The sequence below is a fragment of the Urtica dioica genome, chromosome 7 (genome assembly GCF_054948205.1).
Source record: "Urtica dioica subsp. dioica isolate 48M chromosome 7, U.dioica_male_clone48M_v1_H2, whole genome shotgun sequence".
In the NCBI taxonomy this organism is placed as follows: Eukaryota; Viridiplantae; Streptophyta; class Magnoliopsida; order Rosales; family Urticaceae; genus Urtica; species Urtica dioica.
In genome coordinates, this window is record NC_142762.1 from 32,601,894 (window position 1) to 32,626,495 (window position 24,602).

General features: G+C 41.5%; 5 protein-coding genes across 7 annotated transcripts; 2 read left to right on the forward strand and 3 right to left on the reverse strand.

The window, feature by feature from the left end:
* Nucleotides 1–7,378: 7,378 nt before the first annotated feature.
* On the reverse strand, nt 7,379–9,565 carry GLB3 (hemoglobin 3). The gene is made up of 4 exons (XM_089620284.1): nt 9,303–9,565; nt 8,974–9,104; nt 7,933–8,077; nt 7,379–7,813 (listed from the first exon to the last, which is right to left on the reverse strand). The coding sequence occupies exons 1-4, from the start codon at nt 9,437–9,439 to the stop codon at nt 7,717–7,719; spliced, it is 510 nt and encodes a 169-aa protein (XP_089476410.1). The 5' UTR covers nt 9,440–9,565; the 3' UTR covers nt 7,379–7,716.
* A 5,584-nt stretch (nt 9,566–15,149) lies between these two features.
* On the forward strand, nt 15,150–18,831 carry AME3 (Protein kinase superfamily protein). 2 transcript variants are annotated; one of them, XM_089621446.1, is made up of 12 exons: nt 15,156–15,437; nt 15,535–15,655; nt 15,956–15,982; nt 16,068–16,224; nt 16,309–16,357; nt 16,642–16,756; nt 16,902–16,993; nt 17,092–17,242; nt 17,970–18,034; nt 18,118–18,215; nt 18,336–18,441; nt 18,520–18,831. In XM_089621446.1, the coding sequence occupies exons 1-12, from the start codon at nt 15,354–15,356 to the stop codon at nt 18,658–18,660; spliced, it is 1,206 nt and encodes a 401-aa protein (XP_089477572.1). In that variant the 5' UTR covers nt 15,156–15,353; the 3' UTR covers nt 18,661–18,831. The 2 variants fall into 2 exon arrangements, with proteins under 2 accessions (XP_089477573.1, XP_089477572.1); XM_089621447.1 differs by lacking the exons at nt 18,336–18,441; nt 18,520–18,831 and having other exon boundaries at nt 15,150–15,437; nt 18,118–18,219.
* A 44-nt stretch (nt 18,832–18,875) lies between these two features.
* On the reverse strand, nt 18,876–20,961 carry LOC149390882 (Tetratricopeptide repeat (TPR)-like superfamily protein). Its single transcript, XM_089621444.1, has one exon. The coding sequence runs from the start codon at nt 20,939–20,941 to the stop codon at nt 18,905–18,907; it is 2,037 nt and encodes a 678-aa protein (XP_089477570.1). The 5' UTR covers nt 20,942–20,961; the 3' UTR covers nt 18,876–18,904.
* Nucleotides 20,962–21,008: 47 nt separating this feature from the next.
* MEF21 (mitochondrial editing factor 21) lies at nt 21,009–22,998 on the forward strand. The gene has a single exon (XM_089621445.1). It carries the CDS (start codon nt 21,115–21,117, stop codon nt 22,765–22,767), a length of 1,653 nt encoding a protein of 550 aa, XP_089477571.1. The 5' UTR covers nt 21,009–21,114; the 3' UTR covers nt 22,768–22,998.
* Nucleotides 22,879–24,247, reverse strand: LOC149390884 (uncharacterized). Of its 2 annotated transcripts, none has more exons than XM_089621449.1 (2): nt 24,020–24,247; nt 22,879–23,686 (listed from the first exon to the last, which is right to left on the reverse strand). In XM_089621449.1, exons 1-2 carry the CDS (start codon nt 24,144–24,146, stop codon nt 23,082–23,084), a joined length of 732 nt encoding a protein of 243 aa, XP_089477575.1. In that variant the 5' UTR covers nt 24,147–24,247; the 3' UTR covers nt 22,879–23,081. The 2 variants fall into 2 exon arrangements, with proteins under 2 accessions (XP_089477575.1, XP_089477574.1); XM_089621448.1 differs by having other exon boundaries at nt 22,879–23,692.
* Nucleotides 24,248–24,602: the final 355 nt, after the last annotated feature.

A 24,602-nucleotide genomic window follows, 5' to 3' on the forward strand; every position in this document is an offset into this window, starting at 1 on the left:
AATTTAGAATATCACCTTGAGTATTAGGCTTCAACAAGGTTCCATCGACGAGACCATATTTATTCTTAGCTCGTAAAGCCATGGAAATTGCTCGACTCCATGTGGCGTAGTTATCACCAGTGAGCAGCGGCGTAACGAGGACGGTAGATGGAATTTCAGAATGGTGAACATCGTAGAGATTGGTTGCAGCCACAGGAGAATTGAAGACCGGAATGGAATCTTCGAGGTTGAGATCGTCAGACATATTGAACGTCTACAAAAAAAAAAAAAAAAAAAAAAAAAAAAAAAAAACTGATCAGATAACATTGAGTATTTGTATGCTAATGAATAGCAATGAATGAAAATTGAAAGGTAAAGAAAACGTAGAGTATAGAACTGGTGAAATAGAAAACGTGAATGAGAAAAAGGTAATAGCACTAATATGAAAATGATATCAGGAATAACACTTAGTTGACAATAAATGCACTTGATATGAATATATAAGGAGATACCACTACTATGAATCAGGCCCGGTTCTAAAACTTGTGAGGCCTAAAGCAAATTAATTTTTATATGCCTTTTTTAATGTTTATTTAGATTATTTAGTATATTTGAGCCTAAAAAATATATATTTTAGGCCTAAAATATATTAGATTTAGGCCTTTTTTTTTACATGATTTAGACTTTTATTTAGTAGGGGCCTAAAGCAATTGCTTGACCTCCCTAGAGGTCAAGCCGGGCCTGCTATGAATGACAGTGAAGAATTGATTCAGATAGTCAAACAATAAGATATGCGCAAAGATAAGCAGCAAAATAAAAAATAAACACGAGAAAAGAGAGACTGATATTCTGCTCCGATATCATGAAAACTGGAAATATGTGATTGTGAATTGATGTGTTTATTCCATTGATTTGTTGTCATTTATATAGGCAAATATCATATACAAAACGTGGAAAATAAATGATAATATCGACAACTAATCTTTCTAATAGTAAGGAAATATAACAAATCCGTAAAACAAATAAAATCTTATATACAAGCTAACTATACGCATAAGACTCTTCAACAAATGTGACACTGAAACGGATCACACCACATCCCTATTATTATACCACCACATCGATCTCAATACAGACCTCCGTCGACAACCTCTGACCTCCATTGACGAATCCCACACTGCCAATAAGCAACACCACACTGTGCCAACATGTAATTTCACACCACAACCCACCATTGCACTACCATCACTAGCGTGCAACGCTTCCCCGGAATAACGCCACACCATCAACTCCGACGATCAATGCCTATAGCAATCACCAGTGACCCACTCTGTAGCACCACTACCAAAGACACATGTTTGATGACTACTTGCAGTACACTTGTCAAATTATCGCTGCACATATAGTGTAAAGTTCTGTTGTAGCCACTCTTCCTTTAGATACACTCCATCATTTATGTCTCCACCCTCGGAAGTGAGGTGGTATGCATGCACCAACTCCCAGGGAAAGAGTATGGTGGCGGTTGTATTTTTTTTAAATATATTTCGTTACACATTGGAAATGTTCGAACTTCAATCCCAATCATTATATGTAGGCGTTAAAGGTATTGGTTTATTAGTCTTTTGGGAATAAGGATATATATATATAACAAAAAATTGGCTACGTAAGCCACCTAAACTATAGGAATTGTAAATTAGCCAACATTTGGTAAATAATTTGTAAATAACCAACTTGCATACGTGGCAGCCTATTAACTACCTAAAATATATGTTTGATCGTGTTAAATAAGGCTTTTATTAATCTGTTAATAAGTTTACTTGGCTATTTACAAGAAATTAACCAAAGGTGGGCTATATCTCAATCCACTATATCCGTGTGGCTATATAACTTAATAACCCTATATATAAAGGAGTTATTTGTTTTATTTGTTTCCAGCGAGTACGCTTTCATAGAATCTTTGCAATATATTATCTTTTCAAATCATAGCTGAAGGAGATTTTTTTTTTAAAGGGTAAATTACTATGGGAGGTTTTCAGCAAAAAAATTAAATAAATAAAAATTCTAGATAAATAATTAAAAAATTATGTATAATTTATGTGTAAAAGTAAGCGTGCATATATAAGTGAATGCCAAAACAAAGGAACTAAAAACTTAATCATATCACGTGCCAAAAAACACAATTTTTATTGTGGAAATTGCATGTAATAGTGCGTTTTTTTAAAATTAATCATAAAATACCATTTCTAAATTTTTTATTGTGAAATAAGTGTTTTTTAAGGCTTTACATTTTTCTTGTTAGATAATGGGCCACTATTGTCATTCGTTTGAAAACAATTTTGGAACTTGAGTGGTTCGAGGTCGGACTAAACCTGGCTTAGCGGTTTAACCCATTTGTTCCGCTCCCGTCATGTCCGGACTCCCGTTTTTTGACCAAACGGGAGTCTCGTCCCGTTACTGTAGCGGGCCCCCACCTAACGGGATTCGGACCCCGTCAGGCTTAAAAAAAATAAAAAAAATATATTTTAAAAGATTTTAAATAATTATATAGAAGGATTTAATTGAAAGGATTTTAAACTAAATGGGTAGGAAAAAATAATAAAGAACAATGTCAATTTAAAAATGGGCCTCCTAAAAAACCTCATGAACCCCTAAAAAGGTGCGATGCCGAGGAAAAAGAGTACCATTTTCCTCGTTAATTATTTGAAAATTTATCCCGGACAATGGTCAGGATATCCCTTAGTTATACAAGTTAGACTAAGCATTGATGTTTACATTTGCGAAATCAACTTCAAAATCGTCAAGAATATCAAAGCACATGCATGTTTCTTGTGCTCGATTTCTATGTTGAATCTAATCCTTACCACATGTCAATGCTTCGACCATCTCCGGTTTCAAGCTACATCTTCTATCGTCGATGATGCGGCCCGCGCTACTAAAAGCCGCCTCAGATGACACGGGTTAAACATGGATGGTGAGGATGTCTTGTACCATAGATGACAAGACCGGGAACCTCCTTGCGTTCTGTCTCCACCAAACCAAGAGGTCGTTGGCTTCGTCATCAGGTTTGACCCACTCGTTCCGATCGTACTCTTGTATCTCGGGATGGGACCGTGCGTCGGCTGGGCTCGACCTCGGTTGACTTGTCCCAGCTTCTTGTTGTTGAGGAGATGGGCTATAAGCGGGCGCCTTGACGAAGACATTCGTGTATTGGTGTCTTCTTGGATACTGCGTCTGTGATTGATTTGGTTATGCTCGATATTGCGAGAGGAGTTTCGCTTCGTATACCCTGAAAAGATCATTAAAAGCTTGCACGATCCTCGAAAGATCAAGTGCAACGTAATCTTGGTCCTTGAAATGATTTCTAATGTATTTAAGAAACTTTTTTAATCCACCGATTTTACATCGGCAGTCTAGAATGGCTCCAAAACCGTATAATAATAGAACATTTCCAGCCCCCCAATATTTTAAAAACTTGGCTCTCATTGCTTGAATACAATTTTCAAAAATTGTTTCGTTTTTATATTTATCAAAATGCACAGCAATTGCGGTCATAGTATGAAGACCGAGAAAAGAAGTAGGAGTGTAAACAGCGGAAAGATAACAAGTTTGTTTGTAAAAAACGTCAAGAAAAGAAACAAATGATTCATCCATCTTAATATCATATTCGGTAATAGCGTCATCGTCATGTTCACTGTTAATGTAAGAAACAATAACACTGACATAATGCTCGGATAAAAAAGTTGGTCAACATAAGAAATGTAGAATTCCACCTAATTTTGTTATCTAGATTAAATGTGCGCTCTTGGAGACCGTTGTGTCTAAGGCGTCTCTTAAGCTCGTCTACTCTACTGGTTGAACTATTGATCCAACTAATGTAATTCCTAATTTTGTTGATGGATGAGTCATAACTAGCGGCTCCAGCTTGAACTATAAGCTTTATGATATGGGTAGCACATCATTGATGCAAAATGGTATCCTCACAATGAAGTCTATCCTTTAACTCTCTAACCATGACGTTGTTGTTTGTGACATTATTTAAGGTTACGGATGTAATCGTATCGGTCAAACCCCAGTCAGCTATAACACTAACTATGATATCTATGATGTTTTGACTAGTGGGAGCACCTTCTATCCTCCTAAAGGCTATGATATGTTTGTTGAGGTTCCAATTGTCGTCTATATTATGCACTACAACACTCATGAAATCCATCTTTGATTGACCAGTTCATATATCCGAGGTTAAGGCTACACTATACCTACCAGATGATATTGTGGCTTTCATTTGTTCCTTTTCTCCTAAAAACCATTTTAGGATATCGGATCTCAAGGCTTTCCTAGACATTATTTGAACGTTTGGAATTATAGAACTCATGAATCTAACAAAGCCTTAAGATTCGTTATGACTAAAAGATTGATCGGTGGAAACAAAATATTCTACTAAATCATGTCTAAAGAGTACAAGATCGATGTGACTTACAATGCTTGACGAGGCTCCAGATTGCGTCCCCTGGCAGTGCCTGTAATGACTCCACAACATCGACGTCCCGACTCTTGTGTTGTGAGCGCTGAAGATTTTGCCACAATTGTGATATTTTCTGGATTTTTCGCCGTTCGAAATCACCTCTTCAAACCACGTCCACACAACGGACCTAGCACGATATCGTGATTGTTGTTGTGATTGTTGAGGTGGTTGTTGTTGTTGAGGTGGTGGTGGTAGTTGTTGTTGTTGTTGTTGTCGTGTTCGTCGTTGTCGTCGTTGTTGTGTCTCCTCTTGTTGTTCACGTTGTCGATGTCGTGAAACTTGACTTTGACTTCGACATTGAGGTGGTGGAGGTGGTAGGTCTTCTTCTTCCTCCTCCCCCTCCTCTTCTTCATTTGGATTTTGGGTTTCATCGTCATCTTGTTCTTCATATGGATTTTGGGATTCACGCATATGTTGCTCGTATTATTGAAATGCTTCATAAGCCACTTCGGATGGCGGAATTTGAGCTTGATAGGCTTGCTCGGGATCCATTTGAGGGTAGTATGGCACTTGGGTGTTTGGAATTTCGGTGAATTCAGAATGGCCGAAAGTAGGAGCAACATAATTTGGATCGAAACTATATTCGGTGTTTAGGTCGGGGGCGTTTTGAGACAAGTGCAACCAATTTTCTTCAAATCGGTGCATTTCTTGACCTCGCGAAGCTCTTCCCCTTCGACCTCCTCGGTTGTGGGATGAAGATGCCATGAAAAATTGATAGCGTTTGAGAGAATTTGAGATTAAGATTGAGAGAGTTTGAGAGAATTTGAGATTGAGATTGAGAGAGTTTGAGAGAAAAGTGTGAAGAAAATGAATGAAATGAAGAGAGGGGGGAAGAGGGTATTTATAGATTTTAGAAATAAATGGGTAAAAAAAAGTTAAAAAACCCACCGAAATAGCCATCAATGGCTATATTAAAACGGTCATAAAACAAACGGCTATTTTTTCGGCCGTTGGATCTTTGATCCAACGGCATGAATTTTAAAAAAAAATCTCGTCCAGGACTAACGGGATCACCGTGTCCCGTTAGTCCCCTTAACGGGACTCTCGTCCCGTCCGGTTGTAGTAGCGGGACTCCCGCTCTCGCTACTGTGCCTAACGGTAGCGGGGATTCCGTCTCATCCCGCTACCGTTAGGCCACGTTTAGGTCGGACTAAGTAATCGCACTCAAGTCTGAGTGTATTCAGCTCGAAGTCTCGAGTATGCTTTCTTGGTTTCAAGAATGTTGTTCGTTCATTGCGGATACCCGAGAATAAGAAGAGGAATGAGAAGAAAACTAGAAGGGTGGCAGAGACAAGGCGTAGAGGCGGTGCCTCTAATGCTCTCCTACGCTCAACATCAATTGGATTGTTTTGATTGAGGTGTTGGCACCAAGATTATTTTAGAGTGTTTGAGAGAGATTCATGGTGAAACCAAGTGTGAAGAGTTCTCAGCAGTGTTTTGGAGCTCGATAATCAGTTTTTTGTGATCAACTTGTTCCCTCTCCCGATGGGGCGTATTTATAGGTGTTTAGAGGCTTATGAAGCCCTAAGAGATGAGTTCGGGCATGCATGGCACAGAGGGAGGCCGAACCTGGGGGTGCGCGCTGATTTTTCAAGAGGCACGGCGCGCATGGGTTTTGCGCGTGATGTGTGATCGACTATTGTGTGCGAAGATCACTGACTAGCGCAGAGGTGCGGCGTGCCTTGCCCTGGATCAGTGCTAATTAATTTGTCGCGATTTCGTTGTCTTCACGGGCCAAATTCGGGTCTAACCGTGATTCGGTTTGTGAAGTGATTTGAATATGACCAACAACTATTGGATTTGAGGATACGCAGTGATGTGGGCCCGTGGTTTGAGGACAAAGTCAAAGTTCGTTGTGGCTCTAATTCTGGGCTTGTTTCTTCTTGCCTTTTGAGCTTTGATTCTGAGCTCTAAAACTTCTTTATTTCGGTCCAATTCTTGCAATTTATTAAAAACTACATAATTGAATCAGATAAGTATTATTACGAGCAAAAGTATGAGTGATTGAGACACAAAATATGGTTGAAAATTTTCTTAAACTATTAAATACAAATCGCTTATGAGTGGGTTTTGTTTTGGTCATCAATGTCGCCCTCTTCCTAGACTTATTCGTAGAGGCGAGCATTTTTAGGAAACGAGGTTATTTAGGAGAGGTTTTATTCAGAAGTCGGTGGTGTTTGGGGTTTCTTATTTATTTCCTTATGAAGAGGAAGAAGAAGAAGACATAAGAAGGAAAAGGAGACGGAGAATGAGAGCTATGCCGTGGAAACCGGAGACATGGTAGTTTATGAGGGAAGGCAGTGGTTTTGAATTTGAATATGAACTTCATACTCTCTCTCTCTCTCTCTCTCTCTCTCTCTCTCTCTCAAAAACCGTGCGAGAAATAAAATGAAGAAATTGATATCATATATAAGCCCAGAATGATCCAAGAATCTATCAGAAATAAAATGATGAAATAAAACCGTTCGAGAGGTAAAATGAAGAAATAAAATGAAGAAATCTATCAGAATGATCCAAGTATCTGAAATACCAGTTGTAATCGGTAGATGACCTGTAGAAATTGATCTTGATACTTAGATCATTCTGAAATAGCAATTGAAATACTAGTCGATCACCGATATCTCAGAACCACGAAATCAGTATTAGAATCTTGATCAGAAATCAAATAGATGTGTTTGAGAAATGAGACTAGTCTAGCATCACAAGGAGTTCTAATATTTTGTTAAATTTCAGTTATGTATATTTTGTAGTTCTAATTTAAAATAGTACTTTCTTAATCATAGGTTTTGCTTTCTACGTATCATAGTTTTGAAGCAAGAAGCAAAAAGAAAGAAAGAAAAGAAAAAAACAAGTTATATCTGAACAACTATTTAGGACTTGTATCATGGAATGGGCATCAGATTGAATTGTAAAAGCCTCTAAATACGTAAATACAGAGTATACAGAGATTAATAACAAAACGGAAACGTGCCAAGGCACATAAACTTCAGCACTTGAAATGCTTCCTTGGCCTTGTATTCATCAAAGACCTGGATTCTATTGTGGACCAAATATGGAATTTTCGAGTCATTTAAACACTACACAGTCACAGGTTGATATAATTTGCAAGACTTACTTAAACTTCTCAACATTCTAATAACGTTGCTGTGATTTGATTGATGAGAGCGTAGTCTATGTTACTATCAAACATTGAAAAAGCTTTTTACATTCCCAAATCAATGGTGGCCTCCGTGCTTGCAGTTCTTGCACGGGACCGTCTGATCTTTCTTCTGTTTCAACTCATCCCCGGCCACAAGAAAGAATGCCGTGTGCCTAAAATCACAGAATAAAAAAGAAAACGCCAAAATTTTCAACAGAAACAAGCTCACGCACAGTCGGCTGTGATAAAAAATAAAAATAAAAAAAGAGAGAGAGAGAGAGAGACAGTTCACCTGAAGAAATTAAACATTTTGAGTTTGGAGTCGGCGTCGATATCGGGGGTGGTGTCCAGTGCTTGCTGCATGTGGTGCATCCACCTCTCGGCAGCTTGCTGCGTCACTGGAAATGGCCGGTGACGAGCAATCAGAGCCGGATGGCCTGGAAATTATATACATAAGAGAGAGATTAACTTTTATGACGGAATTAGTCTACCCATTTAACCAACTCGGGAGAAGAGAAACTCTTTGGTATGAAATTATGAACTCTTGACAAGTATGACCAGCTTGCGAAGCTCCATTTTCAATCGATGAAGAAGACACTTTTTTTTTCTTTCTTTTGACGGTCTACTGTTTGAAGGTAGAGAGATTTATAGCGAGCTAAAAGTTGGATTAGAAATCAATCTTCACATTGCAAGTTTGCAACATAATTTATGGAACTGTTATCATTCAGGTTCCGGAAAAATGAAAAAACCCACAAGCCTTCTACCCAAGTTTCGCCTTCTATTGAGAAGAGAAAAACTTATAGGCACAAAACTTGATAAAAGAAAACATTTAAACACCAATATTTCGAACCCATCCTCGGGAAATAAAGAATTTTCCAGGATAAATTTTACAGGTTCTACGCCACCAAAAACAGAGTGCCCATTCCGAATTCGGTATATTCCTCTAGTTATATTTTAGAAGCGTATAACATCCAAAACTATACTCTGCAGTACTGTACAACTCCATGGATCATCCAAAAAAAATAGAACTCCATGGATCAAAACAAAGTACAGAAAAAACATACCTTTTGTACTTTCAGACACACTATCACATTAAAAATGACTACTTTTTTATTAACTAAATTGAATAAACATACCAGATCAGATTTTGGACCCACTGCAGATTTACTTAGTCACTGAATATTGACAAGTTGGTTCCAAGAACAACCCTTGGAACTAAAACGCAACTCTCAAACTCAAACTCAACAATCATAGCGAGTAAAATCAAAGGAAATATCAATAAACCACAATAGTGATATCAACAACAATAATAATAATAATAGACATGCAGTACCTCTTCTCTGAGAGTAGAGAGAAGGACCGCCCATTCTCTGCACGAAAAACTCATACTGGTTTTGTATTGCGTCTTCTCTCTTCGATCCAGCGAAAATCGCCCGAAACCACTCTTCTTCGTCTTCATAAACCCTAGTTAATATTTTCCATTTTCTTTTAGAGCCAAACCAATCCCAAATCTTTCAAATCAAAGTATAAAAAGATTCGAGACTCGGATTTCTATTGAGAAAAAAAAAAAAAAAACTCATTTTGAGGAAATCACATAATGCATTGATAACACAAGCAACACAAGAACTGTAAATATGTATGGTAAATAGACTAGCAAGCGACCTGGTGTAGAAATTGGTGGAGAGGTCAATAAAGGTCTGAAGGCCGAGTTTTTGGAAGAGGTTAGTATCGTCGATAGCGAGCGCATCGGCCGAGTCGATACCGCTCAACTCGGAAGCTCTGGATTGAAGGCTCTGCATAGTGCCAAGCAATGCAATTCTAGAGAAACGGACACTTTGGAAGTGATGAAAGCTCGCTCGTGGGTCGTGGCAGTCGCGTGAAGTGAACCAAGTATCTACCCTTGTTATTTTCTTCTGATTAAAAATAATAAATCTTGTTATTTTCTTGGGAATGTGAATATATTCGATTAACAACTGTGAAGTAAAATAGACTGGAATAGAGTGTTTTTTTTTTTTTTTTTAAGGAATTATTATTATTATTATTATGATAAATGATATTATTGTCCCCTCAACTTTATGGTGTGTAACTATTTATCCCTAATATCTGAAAGATAAATTATCTTATTTGTCACTTTTTTTTATAACTTTTTTCCACATTCCACTAAAATAATTTGTTCCAAAATGCCACCATGACAAGAGTAAAAAGTCAAGTTTGTCCTTCACTATCTATTTTCTTAACAAATTGACATCTATGTTTACTCAGTCTAAATGAAGACTCAGTCAACCATTTCTCCCTATATTTCTCATCTCAAACTCAAACTTTTCTCATTTTCCATCTCTCTCACGTCAAAACCGTCGGACTTCTCTCTCTCTCTCTCTCTCTCTCTATCTCTCTCTCTCTGTAACTGCATGTAACCTCCGGGAAACCGTCGACTCAAACCCACCCATTTCATCTCTACAGTAACTCTCATTTCTCAACTCACTCAAACCCATCACTTCTCACCCGAACCCTTAACATCGAGAAGAAAAATGGCGGACTCAAACTCATCACCCTCGCGTCCGACACCCCCGCGTCGGAGTCCTCGGACAATCGTAACTAAAGTCCCGGAGGAGCCGGCAAGTCCAATGCCGACTCGGAAACGGAAAACAACAACTTCACCGAAACCCAAACCCCGGACGAAAATCGCGGCGACGAAGCCCCCAAAGAGGAAGAACATCAAGGCGAGTTCGTCCGACACAGAAGAGGAAGAAGTCGTTCCCAAAAAACCCCGTACAAAAATGGGAACTTCAAAAGTTAGTCTTTGATCCAAAATCCCTAACAGTTATTGATTTATTTCGATTTTATTGATTTATTTTGGGTTAGTGTTGTTGATGAAATTATGGGTTAGTGTTGTTGATGAAATTTTCTTGAATTTTCGGAATATTAGTCTCTGAACATGGGAATCGGTTCGTCTCTGAATATTTGTTGGTGATTTTGTCTCTGAATACCTGTTGGAATATTTGTCTATGAACATGAGAATCGGTCTGTATTGTTGTTGTATTTGTCTCTGAATAGATGTCAACAATGTTGACATCGATGTCAACATTGTAGACATATATGTCAACATTGTTGAAATCTATATCAACAGTGGTCAATGATGTCTGCAATGTTGACATCATATGTCTACAATGTTGACATCAGATGTCTACAATGTTGACATCAGATGTCTTCAATGTTGACATCTATGTCTTATGTCTACATTATAGACATAGATGTCAACATTGTAGACATAGATGTCAACAATGTTGACATCGGATGTCAACATTGTTGACATAGATGTCAACATTGTTGACATAGATGTCAACAATTTATTGTTTTTTGTTCTTGATTCTCATATCATTGTAGACATATATGTCAACATTGTTGAAATCTATATCAACAGTGGTCAATGATGTCTACAATGTTGACATCAGATGTTGACTACAGCGAACAACATCAAGTGTTTTTGTGGTGGAGGCGGGTTTCGCAGTGGAGACGAGTTTTGTGATGGAGGCGAGTTTCGCAGTGGAGACGAGTTTTGTGGTAGAGGCGAGTTTCGCAGAGGAGACGAGTTTTGTGATGGAGGCGAGTTTCGCAGAGGAGACGAGTTTTGTGGTGGAGGCGAGTTTCGTAGTGGAGACGAGTTTTGTGGTGGAGGCGGGTTTCGCAGTGGAGACGAGTTTTGTGGTGCAGGCGAGTTTCGTGGTGGTGGAGGCGAATTTTGTGGTGGAGGACAGTTTTGGGGTGGTGGAGAGCCTCGTCGTTGTGTCGCATCGTCAAATAACATAAACTCATCTAATCCCATAGTTTGATTAAGAGTCGGGACCGAACCACACCCATCCTCGGCTATAGATGGCATGTCGGAAACTCTTCTAGGTAGATTTCCAACACAACCACTACCACGACTGTTGGGAGTGGATCCAATCCCTGCTGAATCGGGACCCGATTGTTTTTCATTTACTTCCAATATCAATTGAAATTTCTCCATGTCATCTTCTCCTCTTCTCCGCAAATATAAGAAATCTTTGAGCGTGTCATCGTTGGTTATCTCAACAGGCTGCACTGCACTAGCCATCGAGTATGCAACACCAACAGTATGAGTGGATGGTGATTTACGCAAGTTCGTGTAAATGATTTGCATCAAACTAGCGAAGTTGACGTTGTACGGCACCACGATTCCGAAAGATCATTTCTCGTGATACCGATCAGGTTCAACCCAAGTACCACTATGCTTGAATAATAAATAAATATCCCCCATCACTGCATACAAAAAAGTAAACAGAGTTATTATTTTGTTGACATATATGTCAACAATGTTGACATAAATGTCAACAATAAAGTCAACATTGTTGACATCTAATGTCAACATTGTTGACATATATGTCAACAAATAATGAACGTCATCTTCATGCAAGTCCGGGAGAGTCGACAAGGCGTGCGAGCTTCTAGAAGAAATGAAAAAGTCAAAGTCAAAGGGGAACGATCCGACGGTGGTGACGTACGGCTCGGCGATCGATGGTCTGTGCAAGGCGGGCCGGCTCGATGAGGCTTACGTGCTCTTCGAGGAAGCGAAATCGAAAGGGTTCGAGCCGAACTTGGTGATCTACACGAGCTTGATCGACGGGTTCGGAAAAGTGGGCCGAGTCGACGAGGCTTATATGATAATGGAGGAGCTATTGCAGAAGGGTCTGAAACCGAACGCGTACACGTGGAATTGCCTTCTCGACGCTCTCGTGAGAGCCGAGGAGATCGACGAGGCTCTCGTGTGCTTTCGATCGATGAAGGACATGAGCTGCGCGGCAAACCACGTCACGTATAGCATCCTCATAAACGGGTTCTGTAAAGTCAGGAAGTAATCACATAACATACCAATAACAAACCCATGCTTTTAAACAATAAAAACTTCATTATTTCAAGACGAAAAATATTTTTATGCTCGGAAATGAAAAAAAAACGAACCTAGGGTTTTATTTCGTTGATTGCAACTTCTCTTTTTTTGGGCTGAAATTCGGAATGCTCCTCCGACAATAACTGAGCTCCTCCGACGACTTTTTTGAGCTGTGTTCACGAGTTTTCTCAGCTTGGACGAAATGGGGGAGGGAGAGAGAGAAGATCTGGACGAGAGAGCTTGGACGAGATGAGGGAGAGAGAGTTTCTTCTCGATGTTAGGGGTTCGGGTGAGAAGTGACGGGTTTGAGTGGGTTGAGAAATGAGAGTTACTGTAGAGACGAAATGGGTGGGTTTGAGTCGACGGTTTCTCGGAGGTTACATGCAGTTACAGAGAGAGAGAGAGAGAGAGAGAGAGAGAGAGAGAGAGAGAGAGAGAGAGAAGTCCGACGATTTTGACGTGAGAGAGAGGGAAAATGAGAAAAGTTTGAGTTTGAGATGAGAAATATCGGGAGAAATGGGTTGACTGAGTCTTCATTTAGGCTGAGTAAACATAGATGCCAATTTGTTAAGAAAATAGATAGTGAATGGAAAACTTGACTTTTTACTCTTGTCATGGTGGCATTTTGGGACAAATTAAGGTTTTAGTGGAATGTGGGAAAAAGTTATCAAAAGAGTGGCAAATAGGGCAATTTCTCTATCTGAAAACGTGCGTCAAAGGACCTGAAATCCTACAATGTAATGATTAGCTCCTTCTGTTAACTTGTATCGACGGTATTCGTCACATGGAAAATATGTCATGGGTAATATTGTAATTTTACTAAATAATAAATATTAAACAGGAAGTAATAAGGATATAATAATGAAAGGTTAATACTCGTTGTTATTTATTATTTGGGTAGTCTAGCATATAGAGTACCCGACTAATTACAAACATGAGAGCGTCTCGGGATAAATCCTGAAAGAATTTTGGTTCCCCTTTTCATGCTCGTTAAGTATTTTAGTTTGAAGACTCGGGACGTGACTCCCGGTACTTCTACTCTCGGCTCGAATCCGAGAATCCAACATGCTCTCCTGTCACCTCAGATCTAGCCAAACTCAATGGTTAGCAGAGGAATATAACTACAACAAAGTAGCAACGTGGCTGGTTCAAATTAACATTTGAACCTATGAGTAAAAACCCAACTAAATTTTCCATAAAGAGTGGCCGAAGCCTTAATCTTTAGTGTTTGTGTCTTTTAAGGTTTTTCCTACTTTTTATTATAATTAGCACGTAAATGGACGTAAACAGGATTATTCCGTTGGTAAGTAGTTGATTTATGTCTCCACACTTACCCGAAATAGTTCGACAGAAAGCTCGATAACTTCCGACGATGTCTTGCTTTTCACGTTCTCCGAGATACTTGACACTTGTCGAAACGTTGAAAGAACTAGCATCCGAGGTTGGAAGTCCGTTAGTTATTAGATTCAAGATTACTTGAAGAAGATATGATTCGTTGTCAGGATTAGATTTGAGTCGGTTCGGAATTCGAGAATTTAATTTATTATTCTCCGGTTTTTCGGAAGTTAAACTTATTTAAGACCCACGATTTTCGTATCGAAAATGATACGAAATAAAATTCAACAATATAATTATGAGTCTTAAATAAATTAGTTAATCCGAATCAAAATAACCGAGAATTCCAAAACGAATAATTAAATTAAATTCTTAAACGTTTTTAAATAAATAATCATAAATTATTTATTTAAATAAAGGAATACACTACATAACGAAATTCACGATCCAAAACAGGAGTTTTAAACGCTACAAGCGATTAAAAGACTCACGAGTTAATCGAGCTTTAACTTCGATAACTCTTTCTTGAAAACTTAAAATTCCGGCTTCGTTGTCTTCGTCTCTGCTGATTTCTGCTCGTCCGTCTAAATCTTGCCACCGAGAAGAACCCGACGACCACCACTCATGACCACCCCGGCGAGAAGTTCCGACCGATTCTTCCCTCACCGCCACGACTTTCCTCTTCTTCTTCCTCCGGCCACGCGTCACTCCCGTCCTCACACGATATTCGTCTCTCTCTCTCTCTCTCTCACCACAATAATGAGTCTTCATCGGCCCAAGAACTCAATTTTAAATTTTGGGTCTGTTTAGAGTTATAAAAATCGGTATTTCAATAATAACTTTTTTTTATTTTAGCTGTTATAGTAATGTTTCTATAAATACCGGTATTTTGGGAATAAAAACAATATTTAAGCTGTTATAGTAATTTTTATACCGATCTTCTCATTTTTCATTTTTCCTTTATATATAGAAATATATTGTTGGTATTTTGAACAAATTGTTCCGATTTTTTTAACCCAAAATTGGCTAGATGTTAGTTTAGTCTTGAGGTCTGAATTTTGCAAAGAGGAGTAAGGTTTGACCTTAATTATCCGGACCATAAATGCAAAGACCTACATAACCGATCTTGAAAGTTAGCCGTTCGATCGACACCGTAGCATCAACTAGAACCGTAGGATTTACGGAGAACCACGACATATCAGGAGCCGCGAAGTGCGCGATCAATATTCTGTTCGTACTTCGTACAAATGCCCGCAAAGGAAAATACAAATAGCCCTAAATAAACACAATTATTATATAGCCAAAATCCAACTTCGTAAAGTTCTTGTTCTCGACCCAAAATCGTCTCTCGACCTTGACTGAAATCTCTAACAGGTCTTGTCTCAGATTTTGTTGGTGCAGATACGCAGATAGATACACCCATGCTCGCTCTCGTCTAAGAGCATAGAAATAAGCTCGTATTAAACGAATCAATGGTGGCAATGGGAATCGAGGAGCGAACTGGGAACGATGAGCGTCCAACTAGGAAAAGGCCTCGCTCGGCGCGGGAAACAGAGGTAAAATTTGGTTCAGTCTCGGTTATCCGATCGCGCTAGGGTTTGGATAATATTTGTGAAGTAAAAATGGCTTCAGCGCTGCTTTCGGCTTTTCCAGGTACAACGCGCCGATTTTAGAGGAACTGAAGGCTCTGGTAGGCGTGCCTCGCCTCCAAAGAGAGACGATGATCGCGAAGGTCATTACGTTTATAGCCTAGGCGAGAATCTCACTCCAAGATGTGAGCTCTTTCGGAATCTCTCTCCTTCTTGGTTGTTTTTTAGGCATCGATATCCTTATCTTTCAAGGAATTTGCTTGTCGTTATTTTACAATGGAATTCCTTTGTTCATGACACGCTATGGCATGGCATTGTCACATATCTGTATCTTTTGGAAGTTCGTGTCCTTTATGTCGCAATTGAACGGCTCAGTGAATTTGGATATAACCTTGGAATTTAAAATTGGTCGCCATATTGTGGAGTGTTGAGCATAGTATGTCACTTGCAATCTGATGGAAACTTTTATATTCTGTATTTGGCAGACAAAATACTTGGCAAAATGGGTGAAGGTTAGCTGTCGCGTGTCATGCTGTGTACAAGATTTTATGTTTTGTGGTTCTGCTTGTGTCATTCAGCATATTGGTAGCGCTGTAGGCACATTTGGTCGAGTTTTGGAATGCTGGGACCGTCAAACACGAGAGTACGTGGCAATCAAGGTAGTTCGAAGCATTAAGAAATATCGGGAGGCAGCGATGATCGAGGTTGAAGTACTCGAACGGCTTGCTAGGGAGGACATCATCGGAAACTCGCGGTACACACATGGTCCCTTTGCTCCGCCAATGATATGATTTGTTGATCCATGGTTTAGTGAAATTGTACTGCTTTCTTTGTGCAGTTGTGTGCAAATCAGGGACTGGTTTGATTACAGAAATCACATATGCATAGTAAGTATATCCCCGTTAGCTGTTTATTCTCTAAGCTGTCTTGTTTTCCTAGAGAGTGCCTAATCCTGAAGTACGAAGTTTAGTTCTTCAGTGGGTTGCTCTTGCATTACTTTTTGGAGTTACTGGGATGACTGATGATCTTAAGTGGCTGTTGATTTGTTTTTCTGTTTGGTGCCAAGGCTTGCATGTTGGGCTCTATTATGAAGATGCCGAACTATATAGGATACATATTAATGTATTAGAGGAATTTATGACCTTTGAATGCATCTTAATGCTCTTATCAGGTGTTTGAGAAGCTTGGACCAAGCTTGTTTGATTTTTTAAAGAGAAATAATTACCACCCATTCCCTGTGGATCTTGTTCGTGAATTCGGAAGACAGCTTTTGGAATCAGTAGCATGTGTGTTCTTGTTCCTTTTTTAGTTTTCCTTACAGATCATCAAATTGTTCCGTAACTCCGTCCGGTTGACCAGGGGCTTTCCCAATCAATAGCAAAGGCGTTTTGTTTCGATCGACTGATTTATTTCTTTTATCATATCAAACAGATATGCATGACTTATCCTTAATCCACACTGATTTGAAGCCAGAAAATATACTTCTTGTGTCATCTGAATATGTAAAGCTTCCTGCATATAAGGTACCTAGCCCTTTTATCGAGTAAAAAATCATGGTTTTTTTTTTTCTCACAAGGAGAAGAACTTGGTTATAATGTAAACAAATCTTTAATGGCTACAGAAGAGGGTGTCTACAGAAGTTACGCACCACAGATTCTTGCCCAAGTCTAGTGCCATTAAGCTGATTGATTTTGGTAGTACAGCTTTTGATACCCACAATCATAGCTCAATTGTTTCCACAAGGCATTACAGAGCCCCTGAGGTCATTTTAGGTAACTTGTTTCAGCGAAAGATCAGTGCTCTCCTCTTGGTATTATCTGAACTATTGTTGTGTTAAGGCCTGAACCAGTGATGGGCAAGTTGGTAGTAGAAGGCAGCATTTTGAGTTTAGAGTAGAGATTTTTGTAGATAGCAAGATTATCTCTTTCAGAGGGAGTGCGTGCGTGATAAGAGCAAAACGTCCAGTATAGAGAATTAGTGCTGAATTCGATTAATCAAACATGTGCATAATGATGTACTCTTTGGATCTGGCATTGATTCCGAGCGATACCTTACAAATTTTGTTTCTCTCTGATACTCGTATAGGAATTGATGTTGGCTTGTTATTCCCGTTATATTTTGTTTGATATCTTTGTGAACCTGCATTTTTTTTAATAACCGTGGTGTCCGGGTTGGACCCGACTAAATTCAATGATGCCGAGGCATTATTGACTGGGAGACTACCCCAGTGGCTCCATTTTTTGAGGACCTGCATATTGTATTGCATTTGTCCTTGGAAATGCCAGTTTGTATGGCTTTATTTGGATTTGCGATTCTTGGATCTTTATTCTGTACCATTGTTCTAGAATGATCTCAGACTTTGAAGCTCTACTATATCCTTGGTTATTGTTCTCTACGTAAATCTTCTTCGTCGTATCTCTAATAATAGTCGATCAGAACACAGATCTTATTCCGAGCTTTCTACTTCCTTTAACATGTATGTGCATATCGTTCATGCAGGTCTAGGATGGAGTTGTCCATGCGATATATGGAGCATAGGTTGCATACTCGTTGAGCTTTTCTCGGTTAGTCTGAATTTGTATGTCTCGGGTGGAACGTAATGTAAACCTTGTGGTCTGGAAAGTTGATGTGTCGTAATAATTTTCAGGGTGAAGCACTGTTTCAGACGCATGATAATCTTGAGCATTTGGCAATGATGGAGAGGGTTTTGGGACCTCTGCCAGAGCATATGGTTCAGAGGGCCAAGTGAGTCGTCAGACCTTGTTGATCCAATCATTCAAAAAGAAACTAGAAAAAAATAACTTTGAATAAGTCCGATTCATTTATCAATTGCATTATATATTTATTATTGTTTTTCTTCTGTAGTCGGGGTGCAGAAAAGTATTTTGGGCGAGGTGCAAGATTAAATTGGCCCAAAGGAGCAGTTTCTTCGGAGAGTATTAGAGCTGTCAAAAAGCTCGAGAAATTAAAGGTTACCAACTTTCTGTGATTTTTTTAACCTTTCAAATGAATTGTAAGTGGTTACAATGGGCATCTCGATTCAATGCAGGATATGGTATGGAAACGTGCAGACTCGTCAAGATCATCTCTTGCTGATTTGTTGTATGGATTATTAATGTACGATCCCTCTGAACGTCTCACGGCCCGGAAAGCGCTTGATCATCACTTCTTTAGGAATCCAGTCTCCTGAGTAGAGTAGGTTTTAGTTGTACTGTGTAGCTTTAAGTTATATGGTGTATCATCTCCCCATGTCTTCTTAGGGGCGAGAGAATTTCAGCCCGAAAAGAAAAGAAAAAAAGAGAAAATATGAATCATGTATTTTTGGCTCTTGAAATGTTTTCTATATGAATATTCTGTCGTCCCATATTACCCCACACAATTCAAATTATTAAGCTTAGTACAAAATTTTCTTGGTACTGAACTTGACGGAAAGATCACCAATAATCTCCACAAGAACAGAGGCCACCTTCAAACCTGTGAAACCTATTGGCGTCTCTGACCACAAACACCACGTCAAGAATCTGCGACAAGCCTTTGATGAAGGAATGGCAATCCCCGCAGACTCTCAAGTTCTTGAAAACCCTTACGGTCCTCTTCGGCCCGCCGTAGAGCAGAGCGAGGCCTATGGCGAGCTTCTCGCTGTGGACTCTGAGGCTCTCTTCTTTGGACTCGTCTTCCACGTCCTGCAACGCAAAAGCCAGCCCCGGCACGTACCCGATCTCCTCCTTCAGCCTCCTCTCCATCTCCCCCAGGACCCGCCGAATCTCCCCTATCAGAGGGTGAGACTCGTCTCTGTTGCAGAAGAAATGAACCTCCTTTTCGATCTCAACCCAGCTTCGACCCGCCTCCTTCTTCAGCCCTCTGCTCCTCGCCAGACCCCTCACTCTCTCCAAGTCCTTCCATTGCCCGCCGTCCGCGTACAGGTTCGACAACATCACGTAGTTGACCGGGTTGTCCCGGTCAACCCTCAAGAGCTTCTCTCCCACCTCTCTCCCCAGCTCCATGTCCCCGTGGACCCTACACGCCCCGAGCAGCGTTTGCCATATCGCCGCGTTCGGTTTCGCCGGCATCTTCTCGACGAGCTTCCGGGCCTCTTCGACCCGCCCAGCCCGCCCCAGCAAGTCCACCATGCAAGAGTAATGCTCGATCCTCGGCTCGACTCGGCGGTCGTTGCAGAGCTTTTGGAAGATCTCGCGGCCTTGGTCGATCAGCCCGGCGTGGCTGCACGCCGTGAGCACCGCCAGGTAAGCGACCCCGTCGGACTCCAGGCCGTCCGAGCCCATTCTGTTGAAGATTTCGACCGCTTTCCCTCCGAGGCCGTGCTTCCCGTAGCCCGTGATCATGCTCGTCCAAGAGATCACGTTCCTGCATGAGATCTCGCTGAAAACCCTCTCCGATTCGCCTAGACACCCACACTTGTGGTACATGTCCAATACCGAATTCATAACCGAGACGTCCAGACCGGACGGAAGTTTGATCGCGAGAGCGTGCACTTGCTTACCCTGCTCAACGAGCGCAAGATCGGCAAAAACCCCGATCAAGCTCGACAGAACAAACCCATCAATCTGACTGCGAAAGCTCGTCATCAGCTTCCGGAACAACCCCATCGCCTCTCCTAACTCGCCTTCTTGGGCGTACCCGAGAACCAGTGCGCTCCAAGATATCACGCTCTTATTCTCCATTTCTTCGAACACTCTCCGAGCTCCGAGCAAGTGACCGCACTTGACGTACATATCGACGAGAGCACCGGCATGAACTCGGCGCCAAAACCCTCCTACGATTAACGAAGCATGTATTTGGCTCCCTTGTCTATACGCTCCGAGGCCGCTGCAAGCCTTCAGAGCGCTGCCGAAGCTGAACTCGTCAACGACCTCCCCGCTCCTCTGCATCTCCCGGAACAAAACCAGGGCTCGGTTTCCGTTACCTTGCTGACACGCGTACCCCGCGATCATGGTGTTCCAAGTGATGTCGTTCCTGAAGGGCATCGCGTCGAACATCTTCGCAGCTTCGGCGATCCTCCCGAACTTTGCGTACGTCGACACGATCGCATTTCCAACGACGACGACGCTGTCGTAGCCGGTTTTTGCACACGTGGCGTGGATCTGAGTTGCGTTCTCGGCCACGCCCGAAATCCCGGCGGCCTTGAGGCTCGTCGAGAGGGTGAACTCGTTCGGCTCCGTGTCCATTCGGCTGAAGAGAGACAGGCACTCAATGGCGTTCCCGCTCTGCAACTGCGCGCACATCAGGGTCGTCCATGATACCACGTTCCTCTCCGGCATTTTGTCGAACACTTGGTTGGCTTTCTCGGTTCTGCTGCATTTCCCGTACATGGCTATGAGGTCGTTGTTCAGCATCAAGTCCGACTCGTATCCCATTCTTAAGACTAACCCATGAGTTTGTAGTCCCTTTTCCAGTGACAATGTCTTCGAGCAATTTCGTAGCAGATTCGCCAAGTTCTGTCTTTGGCACATTTCCGCAACAATCCTCTCTCTCTCTCAATATTAATATATATTATGTATATAAGACACTCCAACTCTATTTCAAATAGTCGTGAGAAGCCAAAGCCCTTTGGTATTAAAGCGATGTTTTTATAGTACTCAAAGCAGGATAAAGAAAGAAAGCGCTTTAGTGGTCAAACTCATCGATGTCAACGTCACTGATGATGCGAGGATCGACAGCGAGAGAAGTGGAAAATCTCTTGGTTCCCGCTTTGCGAAACTGCACGAACTCGAAAGGGTTAAAGAGAGTTCACGCAAACGTCGTCAAGTTGTCGTTGACGCAGAGCAGCTTCTTGGTCACCAAAATGGTCGACGTCTGCGACAACCTCGGAGACGTTAATTACGCCGTTTCGCTCTTCCAACACGTGGCCGACCGTAACGTCTTTCTGTACAACGCCGTTATCAGAGCCCACGCGCGTAACCACTCGTACGGTCCCGCCGTGGCTCTCTACAAGCAGATGAGGAGGGAGAGACACGTGTCGCCCAATGAGTTCACTCTCCCTTTCGTGTTGAAGTCTTGTGCCGAGTTGGTATGTGACTCTCTGGGCAGGCAAGTTCATGCACAGGCTATCAAATTTGGGTTAAAGTCATATTACATGATCGATAATGGGTTAATGGACGTGTACGTAAAATGTGGTCATTTGATAGACGCTCATAAGCTGTTCGACGAAATGCGTGTCAGAGACGTGGTGTGTTGGAATAATCTGTGCTCGGGGTATACGAGAGTTGGTCAGATGAGGAAAGCGAGAACAGTGTTCGATGAGATTCCGGAGAAGAGCATCGTCTCGTGGACGGCTATGATTTCGGGGTACACGGGGATCGGACGGTTCTCGGAGGCCCTTGAAGTTTTTCGGGAAATGCAAGGGTTAGGGGTCGAGCCCGATGAGATCAGCGTGGTGTCGGTGTTGCCGGCGTGCGCTCATCTCGGGGCCCTCGAGATCGGGAAGTGGATTCACTTCTACTCCGATAAAAAGGGCTTATCGCGGTCGACGAGCGTTTGCAATGCCTTGATCGAGATGTACGCAAAGTGTGGGTGTATCGATCAGGCCGTACAACTATTTGATCGGATGGCGCCAAGGGACGTTATTTCGTGGAGCACCATGATAGCGGGCTTGGCGAATCACGGAAAAGCTCGTGAGGCGATCGCTGTGTTCCGAGATATGGAGAGATCGAGAATTGTCAAGCCTAACCGGGTCACTTTTCTCGGTCTTTTATCAGCTTGCGTTCACGCTGGATTATGGAGAGAGGGATTAAAGTACTTTGAGTCCATGAAAAATGACTATCACTTGGAGCCTCAAGTCGAGCACTACGGTTGTTTGGTTGACCTTCTTGGACGATCAGGGTTCCTCGACCGGGCTCTCAAGACAATTGAGGAAATGCCCATGAAGCCGGATTCGAAGATTTGGGGTTCTTTATTGAATTCTAGCAGGGTTCACTGCAATCTCGAGATCGCTCTTGTTGCCATGGAACACCTTTTGGAGCTTGAACCAGACGATATTGGAAACTACGTGTTGCTTTCAAATATTTATGCAGACGTCGGAAGATGGGACGAGGTCGCGAAGATCAGAAAGGTGTTAAGAAGTAAGGGCGTGAAGAAAATCCCGGGATGTAGTTCAATCGAAATCGACAGTGCTGTAGAAGAGTTTATATCGGGAGACGTTTCGAAACCATATGCAAATGATCTTTTTTCAATGCTAGACTTGCTTGTTTCCAACCAAAACCTTCTTACCGAGGACCTTGTAGAAATTATACCAGAAGAACATTCTGCTAACACGCCAATTCAAAGGAAGCAGTTTTGACATTTCGCTGATGCTTTGGATGATCAAATTCAATCTTCGTGTACTGATAGAACAATATTTTTCAATTTTTTTTTAGTACTGATCATGTGATAAAATGAATCACCCAGGACATGACTGCATAGAATGTTTAAATTCAATCAAAATCTTTCACTAGTTGTTCTATAGAAATTGTAAAAGAGTCAAAATTAACACGGAAACATTCCAGGCCATGTTCACGAGAATTCCTCAAACTGTGACAAGTTAAAATATACAAGTGTAGAAACTAACGAAAAAAAGTCCAAACCTAAAACGGTAGACAAAGAAATTTAACTCATCTAACGGAATCTCTGGGCGACGGAGAGACCACACACGAGGACGACTGCGTAAACGGCGCAGTCAATGAACACGGCATCGGCGACCTTCTTCATCACCAAACCCATCTCCAACGCCTTTCCCAACTGCTCAGCCCAATCGCTCTCACCACCGCTCGGCGATCGGCTTCTCTGGGCCGGGCTTCTTCTCTGCTGCTCAAGGAGTTTCATGACAACCATCGTCGCGTTCGTCACCAGAACCAAGTACAGTGGCTTGAAGATCAAGAAACCCAGAAAGGGAAATCCCAAGCACGACAGCACGACCAGCACCGAGAACGCAAGCGAGCAAAGCAGCCGGGGTTTCTCAGTTGCTGCGATGGCAGAGCTCAGCTGCTTCGGGCTCCAAATCTGGACTCCTCTTCGGGGCGGAGAAATTTCCACCGGTGCAGGGCTTTGAAGCGTTGATGAGGGCAAAGGTGGTCTCGGCTCCGCAGAGCTTTGATCCGTCTTCGAGAGCAGAGGCGATATAGGCTTGGTGTCTTCGGAGCCGTGGCTTCTTAGGGTTTCTTCATCGACGGACATGGGAGTAACTTCATTGCCTCTCTCTGGTGGCCTGGAAGGAGAAGAATCTGCCACTGAACTTGTTTAGAGTCAGATTTCGGGTTCATCAAAACTTTCTTTCTTCCCAAATGAAAATTTTTAACTACACCCTAAAAATAAAATAAAAAAATAAAAAAAACTTGTGTTTGGTCTTTGGATTTGTGATGACTGGGAAATTAACGTGAAGACCTTGTCTTTTTCTCCCAAATACCAAGCAACAAATAACTTGACAGGAAAAGAAATTTTCACTGGTCTGGATTTGTGGAATTCAAGTGAAAAGACCCTGAGACTTTCTCCCAAAGCAACATTGAAACTAATATTCGAAAATAGGGATTTCCCGGTGAGAGAGAAATGGAAAGTACCGATGGGCGTTTGATGTGGGAGATCCGGAGGGAATGAGTGGATTTGACCGGTGATGAGGGCGAGGCGGTCGGAACCTCTCTCCAAGATCTTCTTCCGGCGAGCTTCTCTCGCACTAATCGTTGCCATTGATGAATCTTCCTCCTCGTCACTTCTCTAGTTTCTCTCGCGTTCACCAACAGGAAGTCAGGAACTATGCACCATTTTTCCCCTCTGGGCGGGCCGGGTCAAAGCTTGGGTCATAAATCGGACCGGGTCATTGGTTTATAGATCAACGGTCCGATTTTAAATTATTTAAAATTGCACAGCTCCGATCCGATCCGATCTAAAAATTTTAAACCGCGGTCTTGATCGGACCTGTCAGATTAATATTTAAAATATATATAATAAAAAAAATATGTCTAAAATGGTTTGGTCTAAAACAATATAAAAGTAGACAGGATCGATTATTATAGAAGAAAAATATAATTACAAATAGGTCGAAAACGATCTGGTCTAAAACAGTATAAAAGATTAGTCAGATTGGACCGTTTTAACTAGTTTAGCCCGGTCCGATTTTTTTTCTTATATAGTCCGATCTGGTTT